The 16,956-nt window shown below is 51.7% G+C and overlaps 1 protein-coding gene across 4 annotated transcripts; it reads left to right on the top strand.

Moving 5' to 3' along the window:
• The first annotated feature begins 1,576 nt into the window (after window positions 1–1,576).
• On the top strand, window positions 1,577–16,918 carry ZSWIM8 (zinc finger SWIM-type containing 8). 4 transcript variants are annotated; one of them, XM_036026768.1, is made up of 26 exons: window positions 1,577–2,079; window positions 4,169–4,322; window positions 4,575–4,669; window positions 4,842–5,014; window positions 5,189–5,296; window positions 5,410–5,491; window positions 5,623–5,743; window positions 6,141–6,342; window positions 6,485–6,660; window positions 6,988–7,981; window positions 8,626–8,757; window positions 8,887–9,066; window positions 9,169–9,352; window positions 9,563–9,661; window positions 10,569–10,693; window positions 11,375–11,615; window positions 11,713–11,871; window positions 11,972–12,200; window positions 12,374–12,663; window positions 12,820–13,043; window positions 14,398–14,886; window positions 15,139–15,322; window positions 15,420–15,596; window positions 15,762–15,881; window positions 16,203–16,313; window positions 16,445–16,918. In XM_036026768.1, exons 1-26 carry the CDS (start codon window positions 1,872–1,874, stop codon window positions 16,813–16,815), a joined length of 5,628 nt encoding a protein of 1,875 aa, XP_035882661.1. In that variant the 5' UTR covers window positions 1,577–1,871; the 3' UTR covers window positions 16,816–16,918. The 4 variants fall into 4 exon arrangements, with proteins under 4 accessions (XP_035882661.1, XP_028366943.1, XP_028366945.1 ...); XM_028511142.2 differs by having other exon boundaries at window positions 1,578–2,079; window positions 16,135–16,313; window positions 16,445–16,791; XM_028511144.2 differs by having other exon boundaries at window positions 1,579–2,079; window positions 15,139–15,298; window positions 16,135–16,313; window positions 16,445–16,907.
• Window positions 16,919–16,956: the final 38 nt, after the last annotated feature.

The raw sequence follows: 16,956 nt of genomic DNA, 5'->3' as shown, positions 1-16,956 counted from the left end.
CAGGCCAGAACCCCCAGCAACCGCACATTGATGTCTCTCTCTCTTTCTCTCTGTCTCTGTCTCCCTCCCTTCCCTCTGTAAAAATAAATAAATAAAATCTTTAAAAAAATGGAAAGATCTGGCCATCCTACTTTCTCATTACCACATGGCAATAATCAAATACAGCTGATTATTGTTCCTCTCCATTTTCAGGGACCTGTCCGTGGGACTCCCCAAAATAGTGCAACTGAGACTTAATTGGCAGTTACTTTGTGTGTCACCTATCTACGTCTCTCATCCACTCAGTTGCTGAAGGCATTTATTTTTGTGACCCCCCCCATGTTAGAAACAACTGTATGTATAGCATTTTATGTATACTCTGCCTTTTCAGTCATAACTCATTAAACTTTGTACCTCCCAGCATTATATGTACAGAGGGATCAGTGGGGTTTTTTAAGCTCCAGTGGGATAATTACCCACTTCTTTTTTTAAAGATTCCAGTGGGATAATTATTAAGATAAAGAAGGGGTCTTGCCTTCCTGATCCTCCACAAGTACTTCTTCCTATAGTCCTCATACTCCATGGGTAGAGTACTGAGCAAATGTCTGGTTCTGCAAGCTGAGGCTTTTAGCTATAAGAAGAAGTGCAGTGGTTAAGCACTTTGGAGTAGACTTAGGAGTTCTTAATCAAGAGTCAATGGATGCCCAGCAAGAGATCTGTGATCATGGATGGGAAAAAGTTTTTATCTTTAACCACAACTGATTTAGCATTTCAGTTAGGACTGTGGGAAATAAACCACAGTATCATTAGAAATACCAATATGAAATCATGGTATTTTCATACCATTATAGTTTGTTACAGGTACTTCAGTATCATTCATGCACATCACTAACTTCAAAATTATCGTATTTATTACACTTGCTGCTGGATCTTATATAATGTTTAAATAAATGTTACTGTTATAACTTTATTAACATTTTGGTAATGATTATTACCAAAATAACTTGTATTTCAACATATTTGATTTCCTTTATAATTCTCATAATTTTATTTTGTGCATTTATAAACAATCCGAGAAGGGGATCCAGGGACTTCACCAGGCTGCTGAAGAGTCAATGGCACACAGAAAGGCTAAGAACCCCTAGACTTAAAGGCACCACTAACAAAAAGTACAACCATTTCCTGAAATCAAACGCCCCAATTGGACTTCCCCTATAAAGTCTTCTGGAATGCAGGCTTCTGGACTACAGTTCCCAGAAGGTGAAGCCGCCCGATGTCTATCCCGACTTAAGACAATAACTATCCAATGGTTCCTGTGTTGTTGCTTGACAGCCTACGACTCCCAGCGTGCCTGGCGAATGTTTATTCCTTGGGGACATTGTGGACGCCAAGTTATTGCTGGGATCTGTAGTCGTTTTGTTTACCTTCGGGGTTGGGTTCCTTTTATTGTATCCGAGGGTGGGTTCAAGGGGGAAAAAAAGCAGGAAATGCAGCAATTAAACACACAGGGCCCCTACATCGGCACCTACTAGGTCTGGTCCCCGAGCACGCGAGGGCGGAAGTGGTAGTGGCCGGCGCGGCCGGAAGTTCAGATCAGCTGATGGGGGAGGCGGTGCCGCAGATACCAAGAGGCCCGGGCTGCCGAGCGCTTCGTCCGGGCCCTGGGTCTCGGAAACTGGCTGTGATCTGCGTTCGCACCTCGCAGTTGGGCGAGGCTCTGTCCTGTATCTCTCCCAGGCCTGAGATCCTCGCCCGGCACGGCCGCCCTGAGCGCCCCGGCCAGCCCCAGCCCCGGCTCGCCCCTCAGGCCCCGGGCCTCCCCTCAGTCCCCGGCCGGCGGCCCAGGCCCCGGATCCGCTGGGGGGGACCCGGCCCCGGGGGGTGCGGGCCCTATGGAGCTGATGTTCGCGGAGTGGGAAGACGGAGAGCGCTTCTCATTCGAGGATTCGGACCGCTTTGAAGAAGATTCGCTATGTTCCTTCATCTCCGAGGCCGAGAGCCTCTGCCAGAACTGGCGGGGATGGCGCAAACAGTCAGTGGGGCCCAATTCCCCCACCGGCGGCGGTGGCGGAGGTGGCAGTGGCAGTACCAGAATGCGAGGTGACGGAGAGCTGGGGGTGGGGGGGAGGGGCACGGGCAGGCCATACTCCGGCCTTGCTCGAGAGCTGTTCCTGCTCGGGAGGTGTCCCGGACCACGAGCTGTATCAAGCTTTGAACAGACTTCAGGGTTCGCTTCTCTAGTCTTTCTGGGGTGGCTTCTCCACACCAGCCTGTGTGTGTGTGTATGTATTAGTGTGAGTAATTTGGGATGATGGCTGGGAAATCCTGGGTTGAACAGTATTATTAACGTCAGAAAGTAGATCTTTTGTTGTGCATTTGCCTTAGAGATGGGTAGGAAAGAATATCTTCTCGGACTTGGGAATACTTAACTGAGTTCAGCCTGAGGCAAGCCAGAAAGTAGAGAATGTGGGTAGGAGGTGGATTGTGAAGAAGTGACCATTTGAGGTGTGTCATCCTATTGCAAAGTGCACGGGGAGCTTCTTGATTCAGGGTGACGATCTCTGATCCCAGCTGCACCAGTAAGGGATTCTACTCAGAAGAACGTGGAGGTGAACTGATCTGTGAAGGAGATTACATAGTTCCACAAGTGTAGGTCAGAGGTTTGGTTCCTGGCCACACTGAACATCTGTCAGAAGTCAAGGCCGGGCCACTGGATCAACAACCTTAGATTTCCATCATCTGGGCCCTGGGGGAAGGTTGTGAGTAATTGTCTCTGGAGTCTCCTTATGAGCACTCTTCTGGTTTTCACTGTGAGCTTCTTTCATCCTTGGGTCTTTCAGTGAATTAACCAGTAGGGGCTGTAAAGAATTTTGCTTTAAGGAGGATGGAGAGGAGAGTGGGAAGAGAAGCCCCGTAGGCTCAGGACTCACCAAATCCTCTCCTTGCCTTCCTCATGGTACAGTTTTTGTCCTGGGCCTCAGTGGAAGCTAACTTTTTCAGCAATTGAGGTTTTTGATTTGTGCGGCCACCCTTGTTATTCCAAAGGTCCTTTTTTCCAAACTGCCCTGCAGAGGTTTCTAGCACCCCTTTGGGACAGAGAGAAATGTACATGTGTTACTTTTTAGGAGTGGCAGTATCCAGCTTCGGCTGGAGAGCACAGCACGCACACACACACACAGGTCACAGACAGCTTCACCGTGGGTCTTCTATGGCTTCTCTGCTTCTGTCATATTTGCGTGTGGGTGACCTGGAGGCTTAGAGCTCCCTCGCTTTGAGGGATGTATGAAGTCCTGGGGTGGCAAAGATTTTTAACATACTGATATCTCCCCAAATAGGTTAAAATCTAGGAAAACATGTCATTCCCCGAACCCCTCTCCTGTCCAGGGCTGCCCTCAGTTGCCTATTTGTAAAATAAGGAGATTAACATAAAAAAAAAAAGTGTGTGTGGGGGGGTTCCTTTCAGCTCCATGATTTTCTGTTTTCTAATCTGACCAGCAGTTCGATGAGGTATGTAATCTGTTATGTTTCACTGCTTTCTGATTAAAACAGTGGGAAACCTTGAGTGGTAACTCCATCCTACTCCAGGTGATTCCAGGAGTACCAGCTCTGTTCCCTTGGGACAGCCTGTCTCTCCTCCCTCCCCCCAGGGCTTCTGTTGTAGGAAGTTGGGGTTCAGGTGTGCCAAAGGAAATACAGCCTCTCTTGTTTTGGAAGTCCCTCCTTTTGGGCTCTGGTCTGTCTTCCCTCCTTAAATAGAGGTCTGGAGCCTAGAGAAAAAGGGATAGTAAAAAAGCATTTAAAGAAGAGCATGTCAGAAGAGACATTAACAATGTAATATGAATCTAAAGTAGTAGATATATGGGAAATTAAATGCTGAGGCTTGTGAAAGGTCTTACTTGCTAGGGTTCTAAACAACACTCCTGTTTGACCAGGAGTTTCTGGGATATTCCTGATATCTTCTATTTTAGACCTTAGGTAGCAGGCTGTGGGCTGAGGTTGTTTAGCTCTCTTTCCCCGGATAGAGTTTTAAGGGTTAGTAGTGTGTCCTGACAGGAGTGTCCTTTGGTTTTTCATCCAGGTCTCCCCTTTCTTTCATAGTGAAGGTGGGGCCCAAGATGTGGCACTGGCATTGGTGCCAAATAATCATGGCTGTTTTCATTTCTCCTCACCTCAAACTTTGTTACCAAAGATGGACTAGTGATCCCATTGGTGGAGCTGTCGGCAAAGCAGGTGGCATTTCATATCCCATTTGAAGTGGTGGAGAAAGTTTACCCCCCAGTGCCTGAGCAGCTACAGCTCCGAATTGCTTTTTGGAGCTTCCCTGAGAATGAAGAGGATATTCGGTGAGGCTAAAGGACTGATGGTGGGGAGTGGGGTCCTGATATTTCACACAGTGTGCTGGGCTTTCCACAGAACAAAGGAGATACTGTATTTGGGGCTGTAGTAAGAAGACAAGGGGAGGAGGGAGTGCCTGGGATTTTTCCCAAGAGGGAGTGACACTGGGGAGAGAGTGCTCAGGGTATTGTGGTCTCTGACAGGGTCTGTAGAGGTCATTTGCTGAGTTGGGGCTATGTCTTCATCTTCTTCACTCCCAGGCTGTATTCATGCCTGGCCAATGGCAGTGCAGATGAGTTCCAGCGAGGGGACCAACTGTTCCGCATGAGGGCTGTGAAGGACCCACTACAGATAGGTAAGTGCCCATGGTGTCATGTGGCACTCATGCAGCTTCCATCCCATGTGTTAGGAATTAAGGACTTACTGCAAGAAGGTGGAGCAGGTTGTCTGAATAACTGCAACTAGAGTTGGGGACACAGACTTATGTCTTAATGGCTCTTTCTGACCATACCCATGTTTCTCCCCAGGGTTCCATCTGAGTGCTACAGTGGTGCCACCTCAGATGGTCCCCCCAAAAGGGGCCTACAACGTGGCTGTGATGTTTGACCGCTGCCGGGTCACTTCCTGCAGCTGCACCTGTGGGGCTGGGGCCAAATGGTGCACCCATGTCGTGGCACTCTGTCTCTTCCGAATCCACAACGTGAGGCCCTCCCAATTTATCCTGGCCCTATCCTACGCTCCATATCCCTCTTCTCTGCTGCATGCTTGGCCACCATGTGAGCCCCCTCGCCTCCCCTACTCATACTCTCTAGTCCCAGGTCCAGCACCATCAAGCCTTTCTCAGATTGTTCTATATTTCTATCTGTCCTCCCAGGCTTCTGCAGTCTGTCTGCGAGCCCCAGTCTCAGAGTCCCTGTCTCGGCTACAGAGGGACCAGTTGCAGAAGTTTGCACAGTACCTCATCAGTGAGCTCCCTCAGCAGGTGAGTGAGGTCGGCACATGCTCTTCCAGCTAGCTCCAGGGCTGCACTATCAGCCTTCCTATTAGGCCCAGGCTTCCTTGGGTCACCTACGCTTTTGTTACTTTTCCCCTCAGATCCTGCCCACAGCCCAGCGCCTCCTGGATGAACTCCTATCCTCCCAGTCAACAGCCATCAACACAGTGTGTGGAGCCCCAGGTGAGTGTGGTCAGAAAGGGCAGTAGGAAGATAGAGAGCTGGTAGTGCAGAGTGCCACTTACTAAAGGCTTGCTGTTGTCAGGCAAATCCAGGTCCCTGTCTCTAGGTGACTAACTGCCTGTCACTCCCAGACCCCACAGCAGGGCCCTCAGCCTCTGACCAGAGTACTTGGTATTTGGATGAATCTACACTTACTGACAACATCAAGAAGACACTGCACAAGTTCTGCGGCCCCTCCCCTGTGGTCTTCAGGTAAATTGGATCTGTTCATCCTTGTGTCTGGTGGAAAGGGAGTGTCCCTCAGGCTGTTGATGGATCCTTTGTTCTATTAATGCTTGTGCCTCCCACCTTTGGTTCCCTGTACTGATACAGTGCCTGGCACACCAAAGATGTCACTAATAATCCGGTGGATGATTGTAGGTTTATATAGTCACAGAGTGGTCTTTTCTGAGCTAGGTAGAGCAGAAGTTATTTTTCTTCCTTTGAGAGGTTGGGAGACTAAGAGAGAGATTTAGAATCCTTGTTATGGACATCCTTTATTCCACATACTGTGTATTTTGGGTAGTGTTCCTTTTGTGTCAAAGCCCTTTCATCTGCTTTATTCAGTCCCATCTTAGGGTCATCATTTTCCACTCCACTACTTTCACAGTGATGTGAACTCCATGTATCTGTCTTCCACGGAGCCTCCAGCTGCAGCTGAATGGGCATGTCTGCTGCGCCCTCTGAGGGGCCGAGAGCCAGAGGGTGTCTGGAATCTGCTTAGCATTGTGCGGGAGATGTTCAAACGGAGGGACAGCAATGCTGCCCCCTTGTTGGAAATCCTCACTGACCAGTGTCTCACCTACGAACAGGTAACTCCCCAGAGTTGGGTAGCCTTATGATGGTTTATTTTCTCCTTCCCTTAACCCCATTCCCTTGAGGCTGACAGACACTGGGGAGGGCTACTCCTTCTCCAAGCTGTTTGGTGTGTCTCAGAGCTCTCTTTGTTTCCAGATAACAGGTTGGTGGTATAGCGTGCGCACCTCAGCGTCACATAGCAGCGCCAGTGGGCACACGGGTCGTAGCAATGGGCAGTCAGAGGTGGCGGCCCATGCATGTGCCAGCATGTGTGATGAGATGGTCACACTGTGGAGATTGGCTGTGCTGGACCCTGCACTCAGCCCCCAGCGGTGAGTCTCCTTTTACGCTCACTACAACCTGCACAGACCAAGCCTCATCTCCTTGTCCACATACAGATGTACCATTGTTCTAGTCCTAAGGAAGTGGGAGATGCTGCACATTAGGGTTACTCAGTGACTTATGAGTCCTTTTAGTGAGAGGCTTTCTTCTTTCCCTCCCCTTAGTAGCACCTACTTTCCCAAATCCCAAGTTTTGGAGGCGGCTGGCTTAAGTTCTTCCCTGTGCCCCCCTTGGGGGTGTATGTCTCCTCCACCCCCTTCATCCCTTCTCAGTGCAGAGTGCAGTCCCCCAGCAGCCTTGCCCCTTTGTTTCCTCAGCCGCAGGGAACTGTGTGTGCAGCTCCGCCAGTGGCAACTGAAGGTGATTGAGAATGTGAAGCGGGGACAGCACAAGAAGACCCTGGACCGGCTCTTCCCTGGCTTCCGGCCAGCAGTGGAGGCCTGCTACTTCAACTGGGAAGAGGCCTACCCACTTCCTGGTGTTACCTACAGCGGCACAGACCGGAAGCTGGCACTGTGCTGGGCCCGAGCCCTGCCCCCTCGGCCTGGTGCCTCCAGATCTGGGGGCCTGGAGGAATCCCGGGAGCGGCCTCGCCCTCTTCCTACTGAGCCAGCTGTGCGGCCCAAGGAGCTTGGGGCTAAGCGCAAGGGGTTGGGTGAGGGGATCCCTTCATCACAGAGGGGTCCCCGCCGCCTCTCAGCTGAGGGAGGAGATAAGGCTCTGCATAAGATGGGTCCAGGTGGGGGCAAAGCCAAGGCATTGGGTGGGGCTGGCAGTGGGGGCAAGAGCTCAGCGGGCGGTGGTGGGAGCAAGCGACGGCTGAGCAGCGAAGACAGCTCCCTGGAGCCAGATCTGGCTGAGATGAGCCTGGATGACAGCAGCCTGGTCCTGGGTGCAGAGGCCAGCACCTTCGGTGGATTCCCTGAAAGCCCGCCACCCTGCTCTTTCTCTGGTGGCTCTCGAGGCCCTTCTACCTTCCTTCCTGAACCCCCAGATACTTACGAAGAAGATGGTGGTGTGTACTTCTCAGAAGGGCCTGAACCTCCCACAGCCTCTGCTGGCCCCCCTGGTCTACCTGGGGAGGTCTGTAGCCGGGACGACCTACCTTCAACAGATGAGAGTGGCAGTGGGCTCCCCAAAACCAAAGAGGCAACCGCCACAGTTGAAGAGGAGGATGATGACTACCAGGCATATTATCTGAATGCCCAGGACGGGGCTGGGGGCGAGGAAGAGAAAGCCGAGGGTGGGGCTGGGGAGGAGCATGACCTGTTTGCTGGACTGAAGCCACTGGAACAGGAGAGCCGCATGGAGGTGAGAAGACTGTGTCCCTTAGCTGCAGCTGGCCATCGCATGACTATTAGAACCCTATATCAGTTTACTAACTGGCCTTGCCTGCAGTCAATTCTTCACTGCTTTCATACTAGTTTTCCTGAAATGTCTGGTTGTGTCACTGCTGCTTAAAACTTCTGTGGTTTCCCATTGCCCTTCGTTTAAAAAATTAAAGTCTTTGGCATGATCTTTGCATGCTTCTCCAGCTTCATCTAGCTACACAGTCCTTTATACTTCGGTCATTTGAACCATTCCTGTAGCTTACCGTGCTCTCTTGCTTCTGTGCTTTTGTATAGATTGGCCTTTCTGCTTGGAATGTTCTTCCCTCACCTTACTTGGTTAGCTCCTGTCTCTTCTTTAGGTCTCGAAAGATCTTAGAGGTCACTTCCTCTAGGCGTCTTCCCTGAGTCTGCTCCTCTGTCCCAAGTCCCAGTAACCTTTCCTAGTAGTTGGCTTCACACTGGTTTGTTTCTGTGACAGGATGAGTTCCTGTGGTGTACTCAGGACCGGCATAGGGCCTAGCATATAATAAGTGCTTACGGGATGTTTGCTGTATGAGTGAGTATGGTGTCCTGCCCTTGAAAGTTGGGCCTGCAACCTATCTGTTGTCCATGGCCTCTCTCCAGGTGTTATTTGCCTGTGCTGAGGCCTTGCATGCACATGGCTACAGCAGTGAGGCCTGCCGCCTCACTGTGGAGCTTGCCCAGGACCTGTTAGCCAACCCACCTGACCTCAAGGTAGAGCCGCCCCCTGCCAAGGTGAGAGAGACCCTCTTCTCCAGTCCTGCCTATTTATCCCTAATCCTCTCCCATGCCCCAAGTGAGAGCCTCCTCCTTCCACCAAGGTGAGCCAGATTCATCTGCCTGCCTCCTTGTGCTTCTGTGTAGGGCAAGAAGAACAAGGTATCTACGAGCCGTCAGACCTGGGTAGCTACCAACACCCTGACCAAGGCAGCCTTTCTGTTGACAGTGCTCAGTGAACGCCCGGAGCACCACAACCTAGCTTTTCGAGTTGGCATGTTTGCCTTAGAGCTACAGCGGCCCCCAGCTTCTACCAAGGCCTTGGAGGTCAGAGATTCTGTCTGAAGCTTATACTATAATCTCCTCAGAGCCTTACATCTTGATCTCCATTGAGGTATTAGAGGTCTGAGGTCATTTCTGTGCCCTCAGGTGAAGCTGGCATACCAGGAGTCTGAGGTGGCTGCCTTGCTCAAGAAGATTCCTTTGGGTCCAAGTGAGATGAGTACCATGCGGTGCCGGGCAGAGGAGCTTCGGGAGGGGACACTCTGTGACTATCGGCCTGTTTTGCCTCTCATGTTGGCCAGTTTCATCTTTGATGTTCTCTGTGCTCCAGGTATGGTGCCTGACTCTGTAGCAAGTGGGGGACTCTGAGGCAGGGGTAGCTTTCTCTTAGGAAAAACTGAGTCCCAAGGCTCTGAATTGCCTAGGACCCATCTGGCAGCTTCATGGGAGGGTCTGGAATGATGAGGGGCTTAGGTTCCCTCCCTTTCATTTTTTTTCCATGATACTTCTGTCTGCCTGACTTATTCCAACTTTCATTCAGTGGTTTCTCCCACGGGTTCCCGGCCCCCAAGTCGCAACTGGAACAACGAAATGCCTGGGGATGAGGAGCTTGGATTCGAGGCAGCAGTTGCTGCCTTGGGTGAGTATGTCAGTACCTTGAGCATATCTGAGCTATGCCTGGCCCAGACTGTGAGGGACATAAAATGTGGGCCTTGTTCTAAAGGGGCTCTGTGGTCATGGGAAAGCCAGGATGGACATGTGTGATTCAAGTAGTGCCTATGAGACACTTAAGAATTTAGGGCAAAGATGTGTGCTGTGTTGCCCTGGCTGGTGTGGCTCAGCTGCTTGGAACATCATCCCGATAACTGAAAAGTTGCGAGTTCAGTTACTGGTCAGGGCACACGCTTGGGTTGCATGTGGGTTTAATTCCTAGTTCGGGGACAGGTGGGTGCCACCCCCAGTCTGGACATGTACAGTCCCAGATCCCAATGTCTATGATCCCTGGTCCCCAGTGTGTACGGGGAACAACCAATCAATGCTTTTCTCTTGCATCAATGTTTCTCTCTCCCCTTCTCTCTCTAAAAGCAATGAAAAAAATATTCTCTCGTGAGAATTTTTTAAAAAAGGGTGCTATAGATTTTCAGTGTTGTAAGGTCAGTGAAACAAAAATCTAGGGAAAGGCCTTGGGGGGGTAGAATATGGAATGTGGTTTAAAAGATCAGTTAAGTTCTGCAAAGGGGTACAAAATACTATGAATAAAGATACAGAGGCAGCCAAGTGTTCGTGAGATTGAGGAGCCCAACTCCCCTAAAGTGTTGGATATGCCGGGAAAGTAGAACAGGCCAAAGTTACAAAGGTCTTAAAAAGCAGACCAGAGCTTAGCTCGGCTGGGTGTAATAGGCAGTGGGGACCTTGCACAGGGGATGTGGGTTGGACCAGGAGAACTCCTTACCTTACATGCTGGTGGCTGAGGAGCCCTGGCCTGTTTACCTTTGCTGTCTTGGGAGTTATGGTGATTCTCAATTCCCATGAGCCCCTCCTCACAGGCATGAAGACAACTGTGAGCGAGGCGGAGCATCCCCTCCTGTGTGAAGGTACACGTCGGGAGAAGGGTGACCTGGCATTGGCACTGATGATCACTTACAAGGATGATCAGGCCAAGCTCAAAAAGGTAAGGGACTGAGGTACTGGGATTTTGAGAGGGGAAGAGAGCAGGCCCACCATCTTTCCCAGGGATTTCCAGTACAATGATAGAAGAACTATTCTGCTCATAGGAGATAAGTGGGGAATCTTGGGGATACCTCATAACAAGAGAGACCAATGGTTCTTATAGGAGTGCTTGGGCAGAGGGTGGAAGAAAAGAAGCAGAGGACATAAAGTTGGTCATTCATTCACTTGTTTTAAGTGTTACAGAGGATACCAAAATATTAAGACAGCCCCTATCTTCTAGGACAACAATTTTTAACCAGTGTGTTGCAAGAATTTTTAAAACTTGCAAAGCCTGACTATTTACTCAGGGTCACTGACCTCTTTTCTCTTAGATTGTCAAATAAGAAAATGGCAACAGCCAAGACAACAATTAGCTACCTGGTGTGAAAATATCAAAATTATACCTTTTTTTTTTGGTCATATGGGCAAAAATATATATTTTTGGTGTGCTGCAGAATTTTAGTAATTAGTTTGTGTGCCATGAAATGAAAAAGGCTGAAAATTGCTGTTCTAGGAGATTTTCCTATCATTATAACTGGGGAGGCCTTCTTGAGGAGGTAGTGTTAAGCTATTTCAAGGAGACAGGAAAGTAGTAGAAGTCAGGAGATAAAGGGCATCCTGTCACCACTTCTCTGTCCTCCAGATCTTAGACAAACTTTTGGACCGAGAGAGCCAGACGCATAAGCCACAGACCCTGAGTTCGTTCTACTCATCCAGCCGCCCAGCCACAGCCAGCCAGAGGTCTCCTTCAAAGCATGGGGGCCCATCTGCCCCAGGGGCCCTACAGCCACTGACCTCGGGCTCTGCAGGGTCTGCTCAGCCAGGGAATGTGGCCGGGGCTGGGCCAGGCCCCACTGAGGGCTTCACAGAGAAGAATGTGCCTGGTGAGGTGGGGGCACTGGGCAGGGGGATGAGTGGTATGGAACCATGTTAGGGTCCCCTTTCCTGGGTTAATCCCAATGTCCTATTTTCCCCACCTAGAAAGTTCCCCACATTCCCCCTGTGAGGGTCTCCCATCTGAGGCGGCTTTGACCCCAAGGCTGGAAGGGAAGGTTCCTAGCCGCCTGGCACTTGGCAGTCGTGGAGGCTACAATGGACGGGGCTGGGGCTCCCCAGGGCGGCCTAAGAAGAAGCACACAGGTATGACAAGCCCAGGGGGTGACAGGGTAGGAAGGATATTCCTGGAGTCTGACTTCTGGAACTTCTGAAACTGACTTGTCTTTTGGGGGGGGGTGCTTAGGCATGGCCAGCATTGACAGCAGTGCCCCTGAAACAACATCGGATAGCTCCCCCACCTTAAGCCGGAGGCCACTTCGAGGGGGCTGGGCCCCCACCTCTTGGGGTCGAGGACAGGACAGTGACAGCATTAGCAGCTCTTCCTCAGATTCCCTGGGCTCCTCATCTTCCAGTGGAAGTCGCCGGGCCAGTGCCAGTGGAGGGGCCCGAGCAAAGACAGTTGAAGTTGGCAGGTCAGTGGGAAGAAATACTTATCTCTGATCTGGCCCACCCTCGGAGCCGCATTCCTATTATAATCCAAATATTGTCCTCACAACGACCTCACTTACCCTGGTCTTTCCCAACCCACCTGAACACCCATTTCAGAGAAACCCCAATCCCCGTCCCTAACCCATTGCCCCTTCAGGTACAAGGGCCGCCGTCCCGAGAGTCATGCTCCCCATGTACCCAATCAGCCGTCAGAGGCAGCTGCACACTTCTACTTCGAGCTGGCGAAGACGGTGCTGATCAAGGCAGGGGGCAACAGCAGCACTTCCATTTTCACACACCCATCTTCCTCAGGGGGCCACCAGGGTCCTCACCGCAACCTGCACCTTTGCGCCTTCGAGATTGGGCTTTACGCCCTTGGCCTGCACAACTTTGTTTCTCCCAACTGGCTCTCACGTACCTATTCTTCCCACGTTTCCTGGATTACAGGTAAATCCAATGTTTTGATTTGGGTATGGGAAGGGGATTAATTGATGAAGATAAGAGCTTTATCCTTTTGGAGTTACTGATCCCATAGGAGAGACACCAATTTCCACTCCCCAGGGGTGCTCATGCTGACACAGCTCTTTTTCTCCTTTCCCCAAGGCCAGGCAATGGAGATTGGCAGTGCAGCACTGACTATACTGGTAGAATGCTGGGATGGGCACCTGACACCTCCTGAGGTTGCATCCCTGGCTGACAGGGCATCACGGGCACGAGACTCCAATATGGTGAGGGCAGCTGCGGAGCTAGCCCTAAGCTGCCTGCCTCACGCCCATGCATTGAACCCCAATGAGATCCAGAGGGCCTTGGTCCAGTGCAAGGAGCAGGTATTTTTACAGGCCATCTGGGGACCTGCTCTGGGGCATCTGGGCAAGGAGTTTGGGCATGGGGAAAGCTGATGGCCCAGCTCTTGATTTCCATATCCTGGAATTTACAAACTAGCCAGTTTGTTCTCTCAATGGTGACACTTGACATACTGTGGTGGAACTTTGTCCAGCAGGGCCTACCCGCCTGTCACAGATGAGAATAATTCTACCAAAGCATGATCTGCTTGGGAGGAAAGGTGGCCAGTCTCTCAAAGGAGAAGGGCCTTGAGCCTGTTCCTCAGTGGGCTTTTAATGGGTTTAATTTGCATAGGGATACAGGGCATATATGTAAAGCTCATCAATCATGGTCAGGTAGTAATGATCAAACAGCAGATAACATTCAAAGAACTATGAGGGTTATTCTGAGTCAGGGTCAGATAGCCAAAGGGCCATGAAACTTTGAGAACCAAACCCATTTTATGCTTGGACCCTTATCATTTAAATTGAGGGCATTCTTAGAAAAGCAGGTTTCACGGGATTTTCTGCATTCTTTCTTAGGCCAGGTTGCCCCAGGGAACCACCCTGTCCAGCACAGGGCTGCACCCACCTCCACATTGTTTTAGGCTAAGTCAGGTAGGGGATGCAGGCATCCAAGAGATTAGGAAACTTTACAAATAGAATGAGCACTCAGGCTATGACAGAGCCAAGGGGTGAGGGTCCATCACCCCTTTTCTATAGTCCCCTCAGCCCTTCCCTGAAGGCCTCCTTTGAGACTGTGCCTGTCTTAGGTTGTCCCTCCCTTGAGGAATCTTACCCATCATTGGCTAACCAGTCATCCGCCTGGGGCCAAGCAGGGTGAAGTAAAGAAGGCAGAGGCTGTGCCCCTGCCAGGGAAATAAGCTTTGTCTCCTTAGCGGCTTCTAGTCCCAAGGTCTTTTTACTCAGCCTTAGCCATGGGGGGGGTTACAGCTTCTGAAACCAGGCAGGGTGGTTCCCAACAACATACTATTGTTCTTTCACAGCCATTAATTCTTTTACCTTATATTTGTGAAGTTACAGTTCCTATTTTACAAATAAGGAAATAGAGGCCTGTAGTTTAGGTGCCAGGATGATCACTACAATGGAATGCCAAGAGAAGGCCTCGGGGACATGATGGGGCTTGGTTAGGACCAAGTGGCTAAATTAGTTTGGAACTGGGACTGTAACCTGGGCCTTGACTTCTATGGTCAGCAAGTATTTGTTGTCTCTGTGAAGCTTTCACTGCTCTGACAGAGCATTGGCCCTGACCCCCGGGAATCAGCCAACTCTGGAGGAGACAGAATGTTATCCTGAGTAAAGCCCTCCCCCCTTAACCCTCTGTCCTCCTCCCTTCCAGGATAACCTGATGTTGGAGAAGGCCTGTATGGCAGTGGAAGAGGCGGCTAAGGGTGGGGGTGTATACCCCGAAGTGTTGTTTGAGGTTGCACACCAGTGGTTCTGGCTATATGAGCAAACAGCAGGTGGCTCATCCACAGCCCGTGAAGGGGCTACAAGCTGTAGTGCCAGTGGGATCAGGGCAACTGGGGAGGCTGGGCGGGGGCTGCCTGAGGGCAGGGGGGGCCCAGGGACTGAGCCGGTTACAGTGGCGGCAGCAGCAGTGACAGCAGCAGCCACAGTGGTACCAGTCATCTCAGTGGGGTCCAGTTTATATCCAGGTCCAGGACTGGGGCATGGTCATTCCCCTGGCCTGCACCCCTATACTGCTCTACAGACCCACCTGCCCTGCAGCCCTCAATACCTCACCCACCCAGCTCACCCCGCCCACCCCATGCCTCATATGCCCCGGCCTGCCGTCTTCCCTGTGCCCAGCTCCGCATACCCACAGGTGAGACCAGTGTTCTGTTGGGGTGGGTGGGTTGCACATATGGGAGAACATCAGGAGTTTATGGGGCGTTGGAGTGTGGGGTATTGTGGGAGAATAGGGCTATCAGGAGTCCTGGATGAGGTGGTGGGAGTCTGGGGAACCCAGCCCAACTAAGGAAAGAAAAGTAAGGATACCCAGTTGTGGGATGAAAGGGGAGAGTTACATCCTAATGTAATTTTGGTATCTTCCTTTTCTTCCTCTTTCTGTCTCTAGGGTGTGCATCCTGCATTCCTGGGGGCTCAGTACCCATACTCAGTGACTCCCCCCTCACTTGCTGCCACTGCTGTGTCTTTCCCTGTCCCTTCCATGGCACCCATCACAGTACATCCCTATCACACAGAGCCAGGGCTCCCACTGCCCACCAGTGTGGCCTGTGAGTTGTGGGGACAGGGAACAGGTGAATGGAGGGGAGGTACACTGGGCAGGGGAGGTAGGGAGGGAATTCCCTCTGCCCTTCTTTGGACTGAGTTCCTCACGTGGCTCTCATCCCTCAGTGAGCAGTGTCCATCCAGCATCCACATTTCCAGCCATCCAGGGTGCCTCATTGCCTGCCCTGACCACACAGCCCAGCCCTCTGGTGAGCGGAGGTTTTCCACCACCCGAAGAGGAGACACATAGTCAGCCTGTCAACCCACACAGCCTACATCACCTGCACGCTGCCTACCGTGTTGGTGAGAGGAGGTCCCTTTCTGTACCCCCACCTGCAGTTGTGCCAGAGGCTTTTCAGTGACAACCACCTCCCATAGTTCTTAATTTGTTTACCATGGGGTCAGGTACCATGTTAGAGTAGAGGGTGGAGAATATACCCACACCGTGTGCCCACTCTTTTCTCCCAGGAATGCTGGCACTGGAGATGCTGGGTCGCCGAGCACATAATGATCACCCCAACAACTTCTCCCGCTCCCCCCCCTACACTGATGATGTCAAATGGTTGCTGGGGCTGGCAGCAAAGCTGGGTAACACCTCCCCTCCCTAGGACCATTGTCCACCCCCACCTGCTTCCCCCACCTTCCTATCCCAGACCTACTTCCTAGCTCTTGCTCAGAGTTGAGGCCTTGGTCGGGTATGTGTGCGTGCGCGGGGGGCGGGGGGCTGCCTCAGCTCCTGGGGTGGAGGGAAACTCTCTGCCAGGCCAGAGCTGAGAGAAAAGTTGGGTCCCTAGGGCAGAGGTGGCCACCCCCGTCTCATGCCCCTCCCCCTGCCCCCCAGGAGTGAACTACGTGCACCAGTTCTGTGTGGGGGCAGCCAAGGGGGTGCTGAGCCCGTTTGTGCTGCAGGAGATCGTCATGGAGACACTGCAGCGGCTGAGCCCTGCTCATGCCCACAACCACCTGCGTGCCCCGGCCTTCCACCAGCTGGTGCAGCGTTGCCAGCAGGCATACATGCAGGTGACAACCCAGGAAGTGTGGAGCAGGGTAGAACACCACCTGGGCAGGCATGGAACAGATCACTCAGCATGCAAGGGCAGAGGGATCTGGTTCTGTGTTTAGCAGCTCATCCTGCACACATCCTCTTCCAGTACATCCACCACCGCTTGATTCACCTGACCCCTGCCGACTACGACGACTTTGTGAACGCGATCCGCAGTGCCCGCAGCGCCTTCTGCCTGACACCCATGGGCATGATGCAGTTCAACGACATCCTGCAGAATCTCAAGCGCAGCAAACAGACCAAGGAGCTGTGGCAACGGGTCTCACTCGAGATGACCACCTTCTCTCCCTGAATCTGGCCTCCCTAGGGCCCTATACAGGGACACAAGCCTGTGGCTATGGGGGCCTCTCACACAGGGGTAACTTGGCTGGACAGATCATCCCCACCCAGTTCCCTGGTAGCCCAGACTGGCAGCTGCTCTTGGGCTGTAGTTTGGGGCCAAGATGTCTCAGACCCTAGAAACCTAGGGTTGGGGGAAACAGCCCCATCTGGGAGGGGGTGTTGGGTGGCCTCTGGTATTTATTTGGCATTTATAAATATATAAACTCCTTTTTTACTCTAATCTGCCTGGGCCTTTCCCTTCTTTCCCTCTGTGAGTTT

The sequence above is a fragment of the Phyllostomus discolor genome, chromosome 5 (genome assembly GCF_004126475.2).
Source record: "Phyllostomus discolor isolate MPI-MPIP mPhyDis1 chromosome 5, mPhyDis1.pri.v3, whole genome shotgun sequence".
Taxonomy (NCBI): Eukaryota; Metazoa; Chordata; class Mammalia; order Chiroptera; family Phyllostomidae; genus Phyllostomus; species Phyllostomus discolor.
Note: the sequence above shows the minus strand (reverse complement) of the source record. Positions and strands in the feature narration are given on the sequence as shown.

Bases quoted from the DNA above. Each gene is read 5' to 3' on its own strand.
- ZSWIM8 (XM_036026768.1), top strand. From the start codon at position 1,872: ATGGAGCTGATGTTCGCGGAGTGGGAAGACGGAGAGCGCTTCTCATTC. The intron at 2,080-4,168 runs GTGACGGAGAGC...TTGTTACCAAAG, and splicing joins TGGCAGTACCAGAATGCGAG to ATGGACTAGTGATCCCATTG. The intron at 15,882-16,202 runs GTAACACCTCCC...TTTGTGCTGCAG, and splicing joins GGGGCTGGCAGCAAAGCTGG to GAGATCGTCATGGAGACACT.